This window comes from Grampus griseus (genome assembly GCF_964374135.1).
Source record: "Grampus griseus genome assembly, chromosome: 5".
Lineage (NCBI taxonomy): Eukaryota > Metazoa > Chordata > Mammalia > Artiodactyla > Delphinidae > Grampus > Grampus griseus.
This window is the reverse complement of record NC_138998.1, coordinates 60,781,534-60,796,727: the sequence shown is the minus strand read 5'-3', so window position 1 is coordinate 60,796,727 and position 15,194 is coordinate 60,781,534. Positions and strand designations below refer to the sequence as shown.

Here is a 15,194-nt window from a genome sequence, read left to right as displayed (position 1 = left end):
TCCCCAGAAGGTGAAGACTGTACATAACTTGAAAGGAGAGACTGGTGTGAATGGTGGCAGGAGGGAGGTTGGGGGGGTGGGGGGTGGGGGTGGGGGGGGGTTTGCGTATTGCCTGGGGAGATGTGTGACGGAGGACATGTGCCCTTGTTAAGACTAGAGAGACTGTGGCAAGAAGAGCTGCATGAAGTTGGGCCAGACGATGCTTCCCTCCGGAGGGTTGTGTGGACCTTCTGCCGCACCAGGCTCATCCTCTCCATCGTGTGCCTGATGATCACGCAGCTGGCTGGCTTCAGTGGACCAGTAAGTCCTAACCATCCTTCCTAACAGTCTCCAGGGCCCCAGCCATGGCCAGCTGTAACCTTCTTGTTCTGTTGCAGGGGTTGCCCTCACCTTTGGGCTAGTTAGCAGCCTTAGAGATGCCTCCAGGTCTGTTGCAAGGGCGCAGTTGATGTTGGGGTGAATGGTGGTTTGTGAGAACTGGAAGGAGGAGGGGGCTGTGTTGCCAGAGGAGAAGCGGACCTGGCTTGCTTCCCTGGGGTGGGGGTGAAGCTGAATGACTCCAGCTCTGCCCAGGGCTGCGCTGCTTTGCGGCGTATCGACACGAAACGACAGTCCCGGTTCGGGAAAGGTGTCTCACAGTTCCGTGAGCAGCCGAGAGCAGTGTTGTGTGGCGTAGGCTGTTGCGTTGGTGCTGGTGACACACTGAAGGTCTGGGGGCAGAGTTGTCACATGTTTGACGGTTCTGTGGCACATGAGCCCTCAAGAAGCTGGAGGACTGTTGAGGTTCTTAGAGGCTAACCTGAAGTCCATTTCAAGTTCTGGTTTATAGTGTAAACCGTGTGGCAGGTGTTGGGGTTGCAGCCCTGGTTTTCCTAGTGTTGCTGAAGCAGAGTAGGGGAGAAGAGTGACGGTCACGCTGTTTTCTGGACACCTGTTTCTTACACCTGCTGTGCTGCCTTACACTTGAGACTTTGATTAAATCTATTCTCTACATATTTGCCTTGAGGCATCGGAGCCGTAGTACTCCTTATTCTGTGCGTTTTCCGTGTGTGGGTAAGCTGGAGGGTCATGGTTTTGGTAAGTATGGGCCTAAGGTGCATGGTGATTAGGTAAAACTAATTTGCAGTTTTTCTGTTATGTTTTTTCGTTTGTTTGTTTGTTTGTTTTTGTTTTTAATGTCTGATGCCTTTTAAAAGTTTTGATCTCTTTTCTGGAGCAGAGAACACTACTTTTCTGGTATTGGGTTTCTTATTCATTGACCAACTAACATACTTTTGTATAAGTTTTAAGTAAGAGGGACCATGTAACTGAATATCATGTCACTGACCAAAATGGCAAACGTTTTCATAGGACCAGCTTCCCCCAAGAAGAGCTTCTGTCATTGTTTCACTACAGGGCTGGTGGCTGATCTGATCTTTGGAAGAATTCTTGCAGCTGGGTAGCACGGTATACAGGCTTCCTTGATTCCATTCGGCCAACGCAAGAATTTAATTGGCTCCTCCCACCTCCCCCCCCCAAAAAATTCCATAGATTGTTGGGACTTTAATTTTTTACTTGGGAAAAAAAGTTTCTTATGCTTGTTCAGCTTGGGGGGCCTTACAGTCACTCACTTGAGCATCTGCATATTCCTTTATCTCTCTTTTAAGGCACAGCGCACTGGAATACTAATCTCTAGTAAACTCTTCTAGATGCCAGGGAAAGCTGAGAGCCTTCCTTTAATAGGAAGACAGCAGCACGCTTTTCCTTTTCTCCACCCTCTTGAGGAAGAGCACCTTAGGGCCTGTGTTACTTTGGGAGATTTTCCCCTAGAACAATCAAGAAAGCAATGGTCCCATCCACAGTGTCTCTAATTAATAAAAAAAGATTTCAAATTGTAAGCAACGAAAACTTCTTTTTTGGAGCTCTAATTCTGACAAATTTCTTTTTAATTGGAAATTTGAAGGATCGGGTTTGAGATTAGTATTAGCAATGAGCATACCTTCCATCTGTGGATTTAAATCCTCTGGAAGAACATCCATTTTAGATTTTTGCACATATTCTAATACGGCGAGGCTTTCAAACTGGCTTAGTCTGTCCTTACAGAAATCTACGTAAGATCTGACTCCCCAGATACCATATATTTTTTTTACTCTCCCCTCAGGTCTCACTGAACCTTGGTAGCCATATGCAGAGCAAATAAAACACAATCAAGTGACTGTGTTTTGTTTTGTTTTTTAACTGCTGGCCAACTGGGGCTGGACGTTAATGATCAAGACGATCTAAGGTTTCAGTGATGCCAGTGGACCACTGCTCTGCACACGGTGTCCAAGGGTCACCATAGTGTTAATGGAGAGCCAGAATCCCTAAGGGTATGGTCCTGACCTACGATGAGTGACCAAATTGCTAAACTTGCAGAGGTGATTTGTGGCCTTCTTGGATTAAAACAGTTTTAAAAGACCAGGCCTGACCTATGATTTGTGTGTAAAGAATTAGCATCCGCCCTGTAGATCTGCAAGAGACGGCTCCCTCCTGCAGTGCTATCTCTTGGTGAATGCTAACTCTGCTCACGGGCCTTTTGGGGAAAGGACAGTGAAAAGCCTCTAGAGAGGTAAGTTTCCCACCCTTCCAACCTCTCTCCAGCTGCAGCTTGCTTGATGCTGTCAGGATCTGGATTTGGGGGGAGTGTCTCTGTAGTGGAACCAGTGACAGAAGCTGTTCTTTAGAATTTTCAGGATGGCTGTATTCTGCGGTCAGAATGAGAGAGTCAAGCTGGGCAGAATCTCTCGCCAAGAGTTCAGGTAAGGTAATGTTTATTCACTGGGAATGCTTTCCACAGCCAGACAACTATGCTGACAGTCTCAAGTTTTCTCCCAGTTTGTTTAAATTTAAATGATTAATTTGTAACCTTTTAAAACGAAATTTTGGTTAGATTTTTCATGAAAACCTTTTTTTTTCTTTGTTCCATACAAAATGGTTTGAAATGTAATTGTTTTTTAAAAAACCCCTATGTGTTGGAAATTCTTTAATCTGCTGTTTCCTCTTTTCCCTCCCCTTTGAAAGTTTTGCATAGTGTAAGCATTCATTTTGTCTTTCACCTTCCCTCTGCTCCTCCTCTCTGGGAGGTACTAATGCTATTACCTGGTGCTGAAAAATGGCACAATAAAGGTATGGGAAGGAAGGAACCCCAAACTACAACCTGCTGTCCTTTCACGCCTTCCTTTGGAGACTGCTCCGTCAGTGCCGAGGTGTGTGAGAAAATGCTTTACTGCACCGCCATCTTACTGAGTTGCTTCACGTGAGGAAAATGGGGTTTTGACCCTGCCACTCGGTGACTCAGTTCCACATTTTGGATTGCATACTGGAAAAGAAGCCAATCTTCTTGCTAGTAAACCAACAACCCAGCTGTATGCAGTGGTGACCCAAGCAATGGATATAAAACCTAAAAATCTGAGGGAGGGGAGAGGTGGGATACAATAGTTCTTGGAATCTGAAATCTCCTATTTATTTGATCAGGTTATTTACTGAGACTTGACATAAATCTGATTGGTGGGAATCTCTTAGGATCTAGTCGACATCTGATATTAATTTCCTCTCAGGAAAAGCAAGAAATACCAATTTACCCAGAGAGAGTCTGGGTTCTGGAATTCAGCATTAGCTGCTTCAGGACAATTGCTTCTGGCCTCCATTTTTATCTGTCATTCAAGCGCTGGTCTCCAGCTATAGTACCCTTTGCTATAAGGATCGGTGTAGATGGGTGAATGGGTTTCTCCTTAATTTTATTTTCTTCCTTCGGGGAGGGGGATTGATTTGGCTTTCTTTTGTTGTGGTTTGTTTTGTTTCATTTTTGGCAAGATCAACTTTAGCTGCAAGGACTCGAAAAGACTCTGAAGGATGCCACCCATTTTTCCTTGAGGCCTAGATTTTTGTATTCCCTCCTGAGCAGAGGTCACTCCTCACAGCCTAGTGAACCAATAGGACCAGTGATTTTAAGCAGAGCCAACTCTTTGGGGAGTTTTCAGTTTTGTTTTTTTAATTCTCTTTCCTTAGCAGCAAGGTCTTTATTCCTGGAGAATCTCCTCTATTGCAGGCTAACTGCAACTTCAGGAGCCCTAACCGATTAAGTGCTGTCAGCTTGATGCGCTACTCCGGACTCTGGAAACAGATATTGGTTCTATGCTGTAATTTCCACTGTGTGTAGTTAAAACAACAGTCGAGGCCAGACCTGTTGGCTGGCTAGCCCTGTATAACTCGACTCTGTATGTTCCCATGTATGTTACCTCAATGCTCCTCCTGTTGTACAGTGTCTGTGAGATGCTCTTTGAAGATGGTACTTTTTATTTTTTTCATATTCAATAAAAGTACATTACCTCCCACTTCCTGGTATTTAATCCTGTTGCTGAATGTGCCTCGTGTGAGTGTGTGCTCCGGCGTTGCAGGACCTCAGAGCTGGAGGTGGCACTCGGTGGTTCTTGGGGGCTGCTGCCTTCCCTCCCTGCAGGTGGTGTTAGACATGTGCTACCTGAGGTAACATGTTTTTGTTTTTGGGAGGGAGCGGGGAGTGTGGGAGGGCCCTGGGGAGGGTCTCTGGATTTTGAATAGTCAGCTTTGTTTGCTCTCTTCTGTACTATTAAACTGCCGATGTTTATTTTCAGGAATGTTTTGCAAATGCACTTCTCACTCTTCCCCAGTCCAACTGTAGGTACACTGTTCCTTTTTATCAAATAAGCACGTTTGAAACGATCCAAAAAAAAAAAAAGGGTCTTAATTTCATGTAAAGAAATGTATCATTGTGTGGAGATACTGGAAATAAGGTCAAATATATACTTTTTAATGACCGTGTGTTGAGAATGAATTTCAGCTCATGGACAGGTTTATGTTACATTAGAAAGAGTATGGGTTTTGGTGGTGTCCTGAAAGAAGAAAGTTTCAAATTAGACCTACCTCCTGCAAATTGCTCTGCGTAAATAGCTGCAGGTGGGCCGTCAGCAATAGTTGGTCCTCCGAGAAGGTCTTTCTCTGCTTAGGCACTTATCACTGTACAGTGGAGCTGCCTCCTCTTTCTAACTTAACATAAAACTGTGGTGTGGCGTGTGAGTGCCGTGGAGAAGCTGACGGTGGTGTGTGTTTCTCCCTGTAGGCCTTCGTGGTGAAACACCTCCTGGAGTACACCCAGGACACAGAGTCTAACCTCCAGTACAGCTTGCTGTTAGTCCTGGGCCTCCTCCTGACAGAAATCGTGCGTTCTTGGTCGCTTGCGCTGACGTGGGCATTGAATTACCGAACTGGGGTCCGCTTGCGGGGGGCCATCCTGACCATGGCGTTTAAGAAGATCCTTAAGCTGAAGAACATTAAGGAGAAGTCCGTGGGTGAGGTGAGCGAGGGGTGTTGGCTTCAGGGCAGAGAGAAAGCTCCCAACCTGAGCTTCTTCCTTCCCTTGGGTCCCCGTTCTGTCCTTCCTCTTCCTCCTGAGGCAGTGCCTGCGTCCTCGCAGTGTCCACTCACTGCTCTTTGTGTCTCGTAGCTCATCAACCTGTGCTCCAACGACGGACAGAGGATGTTCGAGGCAGCTGCCGTTGGCAGCCTGTTGGCTGGAGGACCTGTTATTGCCATCTTGGGCATGATTTATAATGTCATTATTCTGGGACCAACAGGCTTCCTGGGATCGGCTGTTTTTATCCTCTTTTATCCTGCAATGGTGAGTAAGCTTCCTTACCGTATTTTGGCAGCTTCTCTTTAGATGAGTTACTTCCACTGGGCTATATATAGTAGGCACCACCGAGGTATCACATCCTTGATTGGAAATTTCCTTTAAGCAGGTACCTGGTTTGGAAATGTCTGGAAAGAGCTAGACAGGGTTCAATCCATACAGGCAGCATTTTGACTTCAGAGGACGTCTGGAAAGAGCTAGACAGGGTTCAATCCATACAGGCAGCATTTTGACTTCAGAGGACGTCACATGAATAAAGGCAGTAGCTCCTAAATGAGATTTAAAAAGAGGGAGTGTGAGTGAAGGAGGTCATCAGGTGAACCCTGCTTTCCCCAGGTAACGCAGGAGAGCTTGAGTCACGCCACCTCAAGGTGATGCTAACTAATATGGCTCTCCCGCTTCCCTTTGGTAGCGTAGATATCTGTGATTACTCTGAGGACAAATATTTACTTGTCTTAACTTTCTTCCAAAGGATAAGAGTCAAATACTCTTTGATTATCATTTAATAGACCACTTTTATTAAAAAGCAGTATAACCACAGGATGCTCACTTTATTTATAATAACCTTAAGCGGATTTATCTCCCAGAGAGACTAGACGGTTCTAACTCTGAATAAGCTGTGATTTGGCATGACATCGCTTTTCCTTTCAGATGTTTGTATCACGGATCACTGCCTATTTCAGGAGAAAATGTGTGACCATCACAGACGACCGTGTCCAGAAGATGAATGAAGTCCTTACCTACATTAAATTTATTAAAATGTATGCCTGGGTCAAAGCATTCTCTCAGAGTGTACAAAGTGAGTTTAAAGACTTCATACGTGTAACTGGTAGAAGGATGTTGGCTTCTGTGCTTCCTGAGCACATTAGCTCCTGGGAATCCTAACGTCATAGGATCATAATACCTTATGTTCTTAATACTCGCCTATGAGCTTTACGTTGATAGGGATCTTAGAGACTGGCACCCATAACCTCAATTCACAAATGAGGAAATTGAGACCTGAGAAAACTGTGATTTTTCCCAAGATAACTCAGCTGGTTATGAGTAATTCATTCAGTTTCAAAGCCGCCTATCTATACTCTCATCCAGCCCGTAATTTTCTGGTCTGGCCATGAGGACATCACAGAAAACAGTATCAAGTGGCGGCACTTCTGCCCCCACCACTCTGTGTGTGCATGCGCACTACGGGTAGGTGGGTGTGAGACCCTGGGGGTAGTGCTGGGAGAAGGGCTAGGCTGGAGGTCAGGACAGCTGGACTCTGGGCCTCGCTCTGCCACTCACTCACAGGGGTTTTTTAATTTGGTTTCTTCTCAAATAATTGATTTGTGTTGAGTCACAAGGTTCTCAGTGCCTGCCCCGATCCTGGTCCGTAAATTCATTGCAGACATAAACATGTTGTATGTAAATGCCACAAAGTTTGGAGGAATAATTAGCGCATTAGCTGGGCATTCCAAAAGGTCTCAACAGAAGTTGAAATCTTGGGCCCTAAAAACGGTGAAGTTAAGAAAAATGTATTTAAAGGCACTTTAGGGGACTTCCCTGGTGGCACAGTGGTTAAGAATCCTCCTGCCAATGCACGGGACACGGGTTCAAGCTCTGGTCCGGGAAGATCCCACATGCCATGGAGCAACTAAGCCCATGCACCACAACTACTGAGCCTGCACTAGAACCCACAAGTCACAACTACTGAGCCTGTGTGCCACAACTACTGAAGCCCACATGGCTAGAACCCGTGCTCTGCAACAAGAGAAGCCACCGCAGTGAGAAGCCCGCGCACCACAACAAAGAGCAGCCCCCGCTCGCTGCAACTAGAGAAAGCCCTAGCGCAGCAACGAAGACCCAACACAGCCATAAATAAATAAATAAAATAAATAAATATTTAAAGGCGCTTTAGAGTTCAAATGAGAAGACATAGTTACATTTAAATTTAATTTAAATATAAAAGATATGGCTGTTCATTGACCATAATCTCACAGTGAGCTAACCTGAATATGATCCAGTTAAAAAGTTGGTGCAGGGGACTTCCCTGCGGTCTAGTGGTTAAGACTTCGCGCTTCCACCGCAGGGGGCGTGGGTTCCGTTCCTGGTCAGGGAACTAAGATCCCACATGCTGCGTGGCGTGGCCAAAAAATAAAAAAAAGAAGTTTAAAAGTTGGTGCAATTTTGGGTTGAATAGAAATACAGTGTTCAGATCAAGGAAGCTGTTTTATTTTCACTGCTTGGTTTGTTGACTAAACCTTCAGGAACATTGTGTCCACTTCATACACTTTAATTATGAGTGGTCAGAAGCATCCAGCAGTGGATTAGGCTCCTTCTTTAAGTAGTGAGTTTGTTGCCAATAGAATGGAACAATTGGGTGCTAACAGGACATCTGCTAAGCCTGTTGGCAGGGTCACCAATGATAGTCCCTTCCGGCTCTCAGATTCTAATTTTCTCAGTTTTATAATCTTCTTTCTGTGACTCCACTCATCCTTCAGCGCCTGACTTTGGTATCTTTACCTGTGTCTTTTAGCTTGAAAAGAGCATCCTTGCTCATTATAGACTTGGGCAAGTTATGTGATACATGTTAAAGCAATGAGTCGAATTTTTTAAAACTATGACTTGAGAGCTGGCTCTCAATATATTTCCCAGTGTTTGGGAGAGTGGTAATACCTTTAAAGGTCAGTTCATAGTCTCCCAGAAAAATTGCTTTTATGTTTGAAAATTTTTTGAAAATACCTCACCGCTTTATTGTCATACTTCTTACTCCCTGGTCTTTTGTACTCCATGGTTGCTCTGATAATAAGGTTGTCAGTTTTATAAATATTTAAGAAAAATCATTCTGCTTACAAAAATTGTATTTCACTCATCTTCCTCCAATCACCCTTACTGCTTTTTGTGTGAAAGCCTCTATTCTAGCACCAACATACCTACAGTAGACACCCTAGTAAATCTTAGTTCCTTTTTAATTCTCCATTATCGTTGTATAGTCTTTCTTATAAGTACTTAACCTAGAAATAAACAACCAGGGAAGCAAACAAAACTGCCACTAGCAGATATGATTCATGTGTTCATTCCTTCTAAACAAAAGAAATTTGCAAAAAGAATGAGACTAAGGCAGAAGATGATCATTGTACTGAGAAGTAGTGACTGTTTTCTGTTAGATTCATTCCTGTGACTTGATGCATTTCAAACCTCAAGCTTGTGTGCCAGCTTTTGTGATTGTAATTGATGGCCATATTGACCTAGTTTTTTGCATCGTAAATGTTACAGGGTCGTTTTAAAACCTATGGTGGCTGAAGACCTACCAAGTCTTGTTTGGTGACAGAGGAGCAATATCCCATGGTTTCTTTCGACTTGCTTTTTAGAAACTGGCTTGCTTTTTATTCTTAGAAATCCGAGAGGAGGAACGTCGGATGTTGGAAAAAGCCGGGTACTTTCAGAGCATCACTGTCGGTGTGGCTCCCATTGTGATGGTGATCGCCAGTGTTGTGACCTTCTCTGTTCACATGACCCTTGGCTTTGATCTGACAGCAGCACAGGTCAGTGAGCCCTCAGGGCTTGGGGACGTTTTAGAAATACCACATATAGAGATGCTCTGGTCCTCTGGTTACTAGATTTGGATTTCTTTCATTCATGTGGTTAATCTGAGAAGTGGAAGAGTGAGGATTTAGCCCCAGTGCACAAATAAGTGTACGGGTTGTTTTACAACTTTGGGTTTAATTCTGAAAATACAGGTCATTGTTTGATTTAGATTCACTGAGAATTTTAATTAGAGGTCTCAAAAACTCTACCTTAAAAAATATATATCTGAAATATATCTGACTCTTACCAACATTTGACAGTCAAGTTACAGCCCTCCTTAAACCTGAAAGGAAATCGATGACGTCGTGTTACTTTAGTCGCATAGCCTCATCAGGCTCAGTTTCTTCTCTTTTCCTATTTTCAGGCTTTCACAGTGGTGACTGTCTTCAATTCCATGACTTTTGCTTTGAAAGTTACACCGTTCTCAGTAAAGTCCCTCTCAGAAGCATCCGTTGCTGTCGACAGATTTAAGGTAAGTGGCTCCCTTCCCTCCTCCGTGTCAGGAGCTGTGGCAAAACTAACTGCTGCCTTTATTCCAATGGGCCACATGGGCTGGCTGCACTTGGCTTTTTTCACCTTTAGCCTTTCGGCAAGTTGGTAAGAAAGGGGGCAGTGGAAGAGGCTCAGGGGACCTTTTCAAAGAAATATGAATTTTTACCTTTTGTAGACAGCCTAGTTCTGGGCTTCCAAAATTTCAGTGTTCCCCTTCAGAGCTAGTCCCTTCTGCCTGGACCTAACATGGATATATGTTATAATTTACTGGGTCTTTAAGTGATTCAAACCTAGGCAATTAGAATTATCAGGAGGCTGTCAGCTTTTTCTCACCTTGATCTGCATCTACCTCTACCAAAATACTGTCGGGAATAAGCTCTTTTTGATTCTTTTCCCCGCCCTGTGGTTGCCACTCATGATACAGGTAATGCAGTGACATGGGAATAGTCATAAGACTAGATCATACTGAGAACTGCAGTTAAGTACGTATCAGGGGTTTTTTTTTTCCTTGCAGGTGATTAGTTGATTGTGCCTTGACTGTGTTTTTTGTGCCTTCAGAATAATACAAATACATGATACAAGAGGTAGATATATTTGGGAGGGTGGAGGGAGATAGATATTTGAAAGTGGTTAATACTTAAAAAAAAAAATGTCCAGCACCTGTGTGGCTGGACTCTCTTGACAAAGCCACTGCAGAGAGTAGCTCCTGCTAATTCTTCTTGGCTGCTGAGAGCAATACAAAAGCAAGGTCTTGAAGGCTTGAAGCTCAGGTGTTTGAGGGATTAATATCATCACCTTAGGTGTTCAGCAGAAAACAAATTGGGTTTTCCTCTTAAGAAGCATGGAGAATAGCTTCCCAAGATTTATTTATATTTTACTTGTTTATGGTTAACCAGGTGAATTTTGTTTGGTCAAGAAAGCTAGTCCTCAAGAATGTGCCCCCCGACCCTAGCCCCAAGCCCTCCCTCGCCCCAGCCTGGCTACTAGAAGGCCAAGATCCAGAGCCACGTGAAAAGAAATGGTCTAATTGTAATCAGAGCCTTATTTTGCAGAACGCACAATATCTAGTTTTGAAGAACGCAGATTTTTTTTTTTGTAAATTTAAAAAATCTTATTGGCTCTATTCAGTGATTCATGAATTGGGCAACATCCAATCTAGCAACCAGAAGGAGCTCCGAGAAGCTGTACAAGATGAAAGACTTTTATAGGTAGAAGGGAGCAGGAACAAGGAAGTTCTTCTAGACAGAAAATCGCATTGGTTATTACAAGGTTACTTTCCTTTAGGGGATGGCAGGGGTCTATCAGGCAGGTTACCTAACTAGTGCTGATCAGGTGATTCCTGATTGACTTGTTTAATATTCCATTTCTGGGAGAGCTGAAACTATAGTTAAGTCTCAGTTTGGTGACATGGGGCTTAGCATAAGTGACTCCATTTGGGGCCTGTTGTCTTGTTTATAACAGCCCACAGGAAGCAGACCAGAGCTCATCCTAAATGGATCAATTTCCTCCTAAAAGAAAAACGCAACATTTTATATAAGATTTAACCAAGACCTAGAGTCTCATAATATAATATTCAAAATGCCCAGGATACAATCCAACATTACTCTGCATACAAAGAAAGTCTAGATACTGAGATGACCCAAATGTTGGAATTATCAGAAAAAGACCTTAGAAATGAAAAGGTAGAAAGTCTCAGCAGAGAAATAGAAGATATAGAAAATAACCAAATAAAAAAATTTTAAGCTAAGAAAATATATTAATCAAAATTTGAAAATATATTGGATGGACTTAGTAGCAGAATACAGGTGACAAAGGAAGTCTGTGAACTTGAAGATAGATCAGTTGAAATTATCTGTGATAAGCAGAATGTCCACCCCTAAAGCAGATGTTTTGAGCATAAATTTGTCCCCCTATTTGTTTCTCTGTCCTTTTTAGTGAATGGCTTTGGTGGCATTTTGGACGAAGGAATAGGAATTTATAGTACAGATTGTTCACACACCACCCCAACCCCCTTATTTCTCGAGAGCTCTCTTCTTTTCACTTACTAGTGAGAACCTGTTTTAGCAGGTGGCTTCTCACGCTACAGATCCTTCCTCTATCCAGGAAGCTTCAGAGTTAATAATAGAAGCAAAATCACCCCCAGCTCTGTTGTATGCCTCATGAGAATAAGTCTCATTCTAGCTAATTCCTCTTGGCAAATCTCCTCCTTCCCCCCCGCCTCCACTTCTGGGAGGATGATAACTTTAGAAAGGCAGTGAGAAGCCACCTTGTAACTTTTCTGATAAGACAGTCACCAGTATAGTGTTGCCAGGTTTAGCAAATAAAAACACAGGCCACCCAGTTACAACTGCATGAGACGTACTTATACTAAAAGACTATTCATTATTTATCTGGAATCAAAATTTAACTAGGCATCCTGTATTTTATCTGGCAACCCTATGAGTAGTCTCTCCTCTTCTGCTCAAAAGATACATTCTGATTTGATTGCTTCAGTGAGTGAGAGTAGTGTTTTGATGTAAAGTTGAGGTTTATGGTTTATGTATCTCTAAGATTCTGTTGTCCTGGCAGGTGCAAATCCAAGTAGATATAAATTTAGGTGTGTGGGGTGCTTGTGTGCCTCAGCATGTCCAGGCAGAGTGACCTGAAGCTGAAATCCTTCTGGGAGGAGTGCGGGGCTGCAGGGAGCCTGTGGGAAGGGAAAGTGTGGACGAGCTGTGCAAGCCAGAGGCACTAGCATAGTTTTTATAGTGCATGAGGCCTACAAGACCCATTTAGTAACTCTTTAGGAGAGAGAAATGATAGGAATTCTGTCAGCATATGGTTTCACTCTGTGAAGGTGGGCAGAATATTTGGCATGTTATTCTCAGCCCAGTCTCTTAGGAAGGCTCTGAGCAAATGAAACCAATGGCTCTTTTCAGAAAACTGAACTTTAAAAAAAAAACTACTTTTTTTAAAGGTTGACCAAGAGTGAAGATTATCTAGGAGATTTAGAAACATGACATTTCTGGGAAGATCAGGGATTGGGAATGGATAGGAGACGTGCCAATTTAGGGATGCAAAGAGCAAGCTAGGAGTTTAGGATTTAGGAGAAAGAGCTTGCTCTTAGGCGAGGGGATTATATGGTACATTTAATAGCACCTGCAAACTTTAAAATAGTTGGGGGTTCTCGGTAACTAAGCAAAGAGTCCTGCCATTAAAAGCCATCTTTTCTCTAAAGACTTTCTAACGTTTAAAAAAAATTTTAATCGTACTGGGAATCCAACTGGGATAGCACCCTATAGGGAAGATCGCTGGGTTAAGGGAGGTGTCAGAAGTGGGTTCAAAGTCATGGGCACATGTTGGTCCTGGGCAGAGGTTTATTATGGTCACTGTTTCAGATCTAATTTCAGAGACATTTAGTATTTCAAGCATTCCATTTCTCTTCCCCTGATATACCTCAGTGGGACTTGGGGAATGAGTGGGAGGGAAGAGTCTTTCTTTCTTCCCAAGGATGTTTCTGAGGGAGATACCCTTCCCTTCCACGCAAGCCCTTTGTTTGAATTCTCACAAGTTCCGAGGCAGGACTTGGAAGACATGAGAACTTGTTGGCGAGAAGATGTACTCCGCCGTCAATAGAACCTTAGGTACTCCTTTCTAACCGGAGCGAGCTAGGCCTGGTCACAATCTCAGCGCTGCCTCTCCCCCTGACATGTGCATGAGGGAAGTGCCTAGGCTTGGGGGTTCTGCAGGAGTGGTCTGGAAGGCAGACAGAGTGATGAGGGTCTGAGCAGGGGAGCAGCGTGGCTGCCCTTTGGTTTCCCTGCTTGCATTTTACTACCTGCTACTCAGCGACTCATGAGTGAGAACAGGGGCTGCAGGCCAGTCAGTTAAATAGCCCTTGGCCCACATTAGACTGGTGGAAAAGGAAAGAGTAGTTTAGCATGTAACTGGTAGCGTCGAGTGTTGGGCCAGTTAAGTAGGCCCCTGTCCATCCCGAGGGTGTCCCCACACTCCCGTGACCTCTCCGTGGGCCTGAGGCTGGGCTACACTAATGAGCTACCTTTTGCCCTTCAGCTTCCTTCCACTGTATAGCCTGATGTGTTTTGCTTCGTGAGTGTACGCCCTAGGCTTGTCTCCCTGGTCTTGATCCAGTGTCTCATCTTTGCACCTCTCTCACAACTCCTATCAGAGTTTGTTTCTAATGGAAGAGGTTCACATGATACAGAAAAAACCAGCCAGCCCTCACATCACGATAGAGATGAAAAATGCCACCTTGGCATGGGACTCCTCCCACTCCAGTCTCCAGAACTCACCCAAGCTGACCCCCAAAACGAAAAAAGACAAGAGGGCTGCCAGGGGCAAGAAAGAGAAGGTGAGGCAGCTGCAGCCCACTGAGCATCAGGCGGTGCTGGCAGAGCAGAAGGGCCACCTCCTGCTGGACAGTGACGAGCGGCCCAGTCCTGAGGAGGAAGAGGGCAAGCACACCCACCTGGGGAACCTCCGCCTGCAGAGGACGCTGTACAACATCGACTTGGAAATTGAAGAGGTAACCATCTACCAGGTGTCTATCCTGGCAGGGGTAGGCAGCTGCCAGTCCTTTTAGCAAAGGGCTTTCTCTCTGGGAGTGGTTTTGAACTAAAGAGCAAATCTGGCCAGTTCCGCCTCTAGAAGGGATATTTAGGCATTTAACAATAGAAATGAATAACAACTGCTCTCATGAGATACTCATTTTATAAGCAAGGAAATGAAGCATTCGAGCGGGTTTTCCGCAATTTTGCCCTGGATAGATCTGATTTAGTTGTACGTGAGCTGTAATAATGATTTCTAGTTATTGTAGGTCTGCATGAGCTTCTTATTAGCACTGGGCTGTGCATAGCACGGAACCTGACATATAATAGGTACTCTCAGTGATGCTGTGCTCAGCAGTTCTATTGTAACTTTATTTTTTAAGGAAAGGATCGTTATGGTATATGATGTCACGGCCCAGGTAACACAGGACTAGAGTCTCCCACAGGTCCTCCTATAGAGAGTGGCTGCCATAGACACTTCAGGTTTAAGGCTTTTAAAATACAGAATGTGACTGGGAGCCAGCGCCATGTTGAGGGCTGCAGCAGCCAGAGGGTCCCAGGTGTATATATATCTACTCATTCCATTTTTGAGTGCCAGCTCCCTGCCAGGCACTGTTACAGAGTTGTGGATAGAGCAGTGAAAAACCAAATAGGCCCAAATCCCTGCCCCCCTGGAGTTTACCTTCTTCTGAGCAAAGATAGATGGTAAACAAGTAAAAGGGCTACGAAGAAAGGGGATAGAGTGCTTGCTGGGGGGGGGGGGGGAGCAGGTGTGCTCAATTTAAATAGGCCTCTTAAGGGAAGGCCTCATTTAAACTAATATCCCACCTGCCATGCGGCCCAGCCAAAAAAAGAAAAAAAAAAGTAATAACAGGCATAATGCATTTGTTACAAATTGAAGGCTT

General features: G+C 44.2%; 1 protein-coding gene across 7 annotated transcripts in view; it reads left to right on the top strand.

Annotated features, from left to right (window-relative positions):
- ABCC5 (ATP binding cassette subfamily C member 5) overlaps window positions 1-15,194 on the top strand; it is an 85,849-nt gene that overhangs the window by 26,381 nt on the left and 44,274 nt on the right. For 4 of the 7 annotated variants that reach the window (XM_082654548.1, XM_082654549.1, XM_082654550.1 and 1 more), the window contains 7 exons: window positions 153-300; window positions 5,117-5,350; window positions 5,501-5,674; window positions 6,338-6,485; window positions 9,059-9,207; window positions 9,615-9,722; window positions 13,911-14,267. In XM_082654548.1, coding sequence (XP_082510674.1) covers window positions 153-300; window positions 5,117-5,350; window positions 5,501-5,674; window positions 6,338-6,485; window positions 9,059-9,207; window positions 9,615-9,722; window positions 13,911-14,267 — 1,318 coding nt within the window. Of the gene's footprint in view, window positions 1-152; window positions 5,351-5,500; window positions 5,675-6,337; window positions 6,486-9,058; window positions 9,208-9,614; window positions 9,723-13,271; window positions 13,366-13,910; window positions 14,268-15,194 lie in introns of those variants that run through there. The other 3 variants (XM_082654552.1, XM_082654554.1, XM_082654553.1) reach the window with 3 other exon arrangements.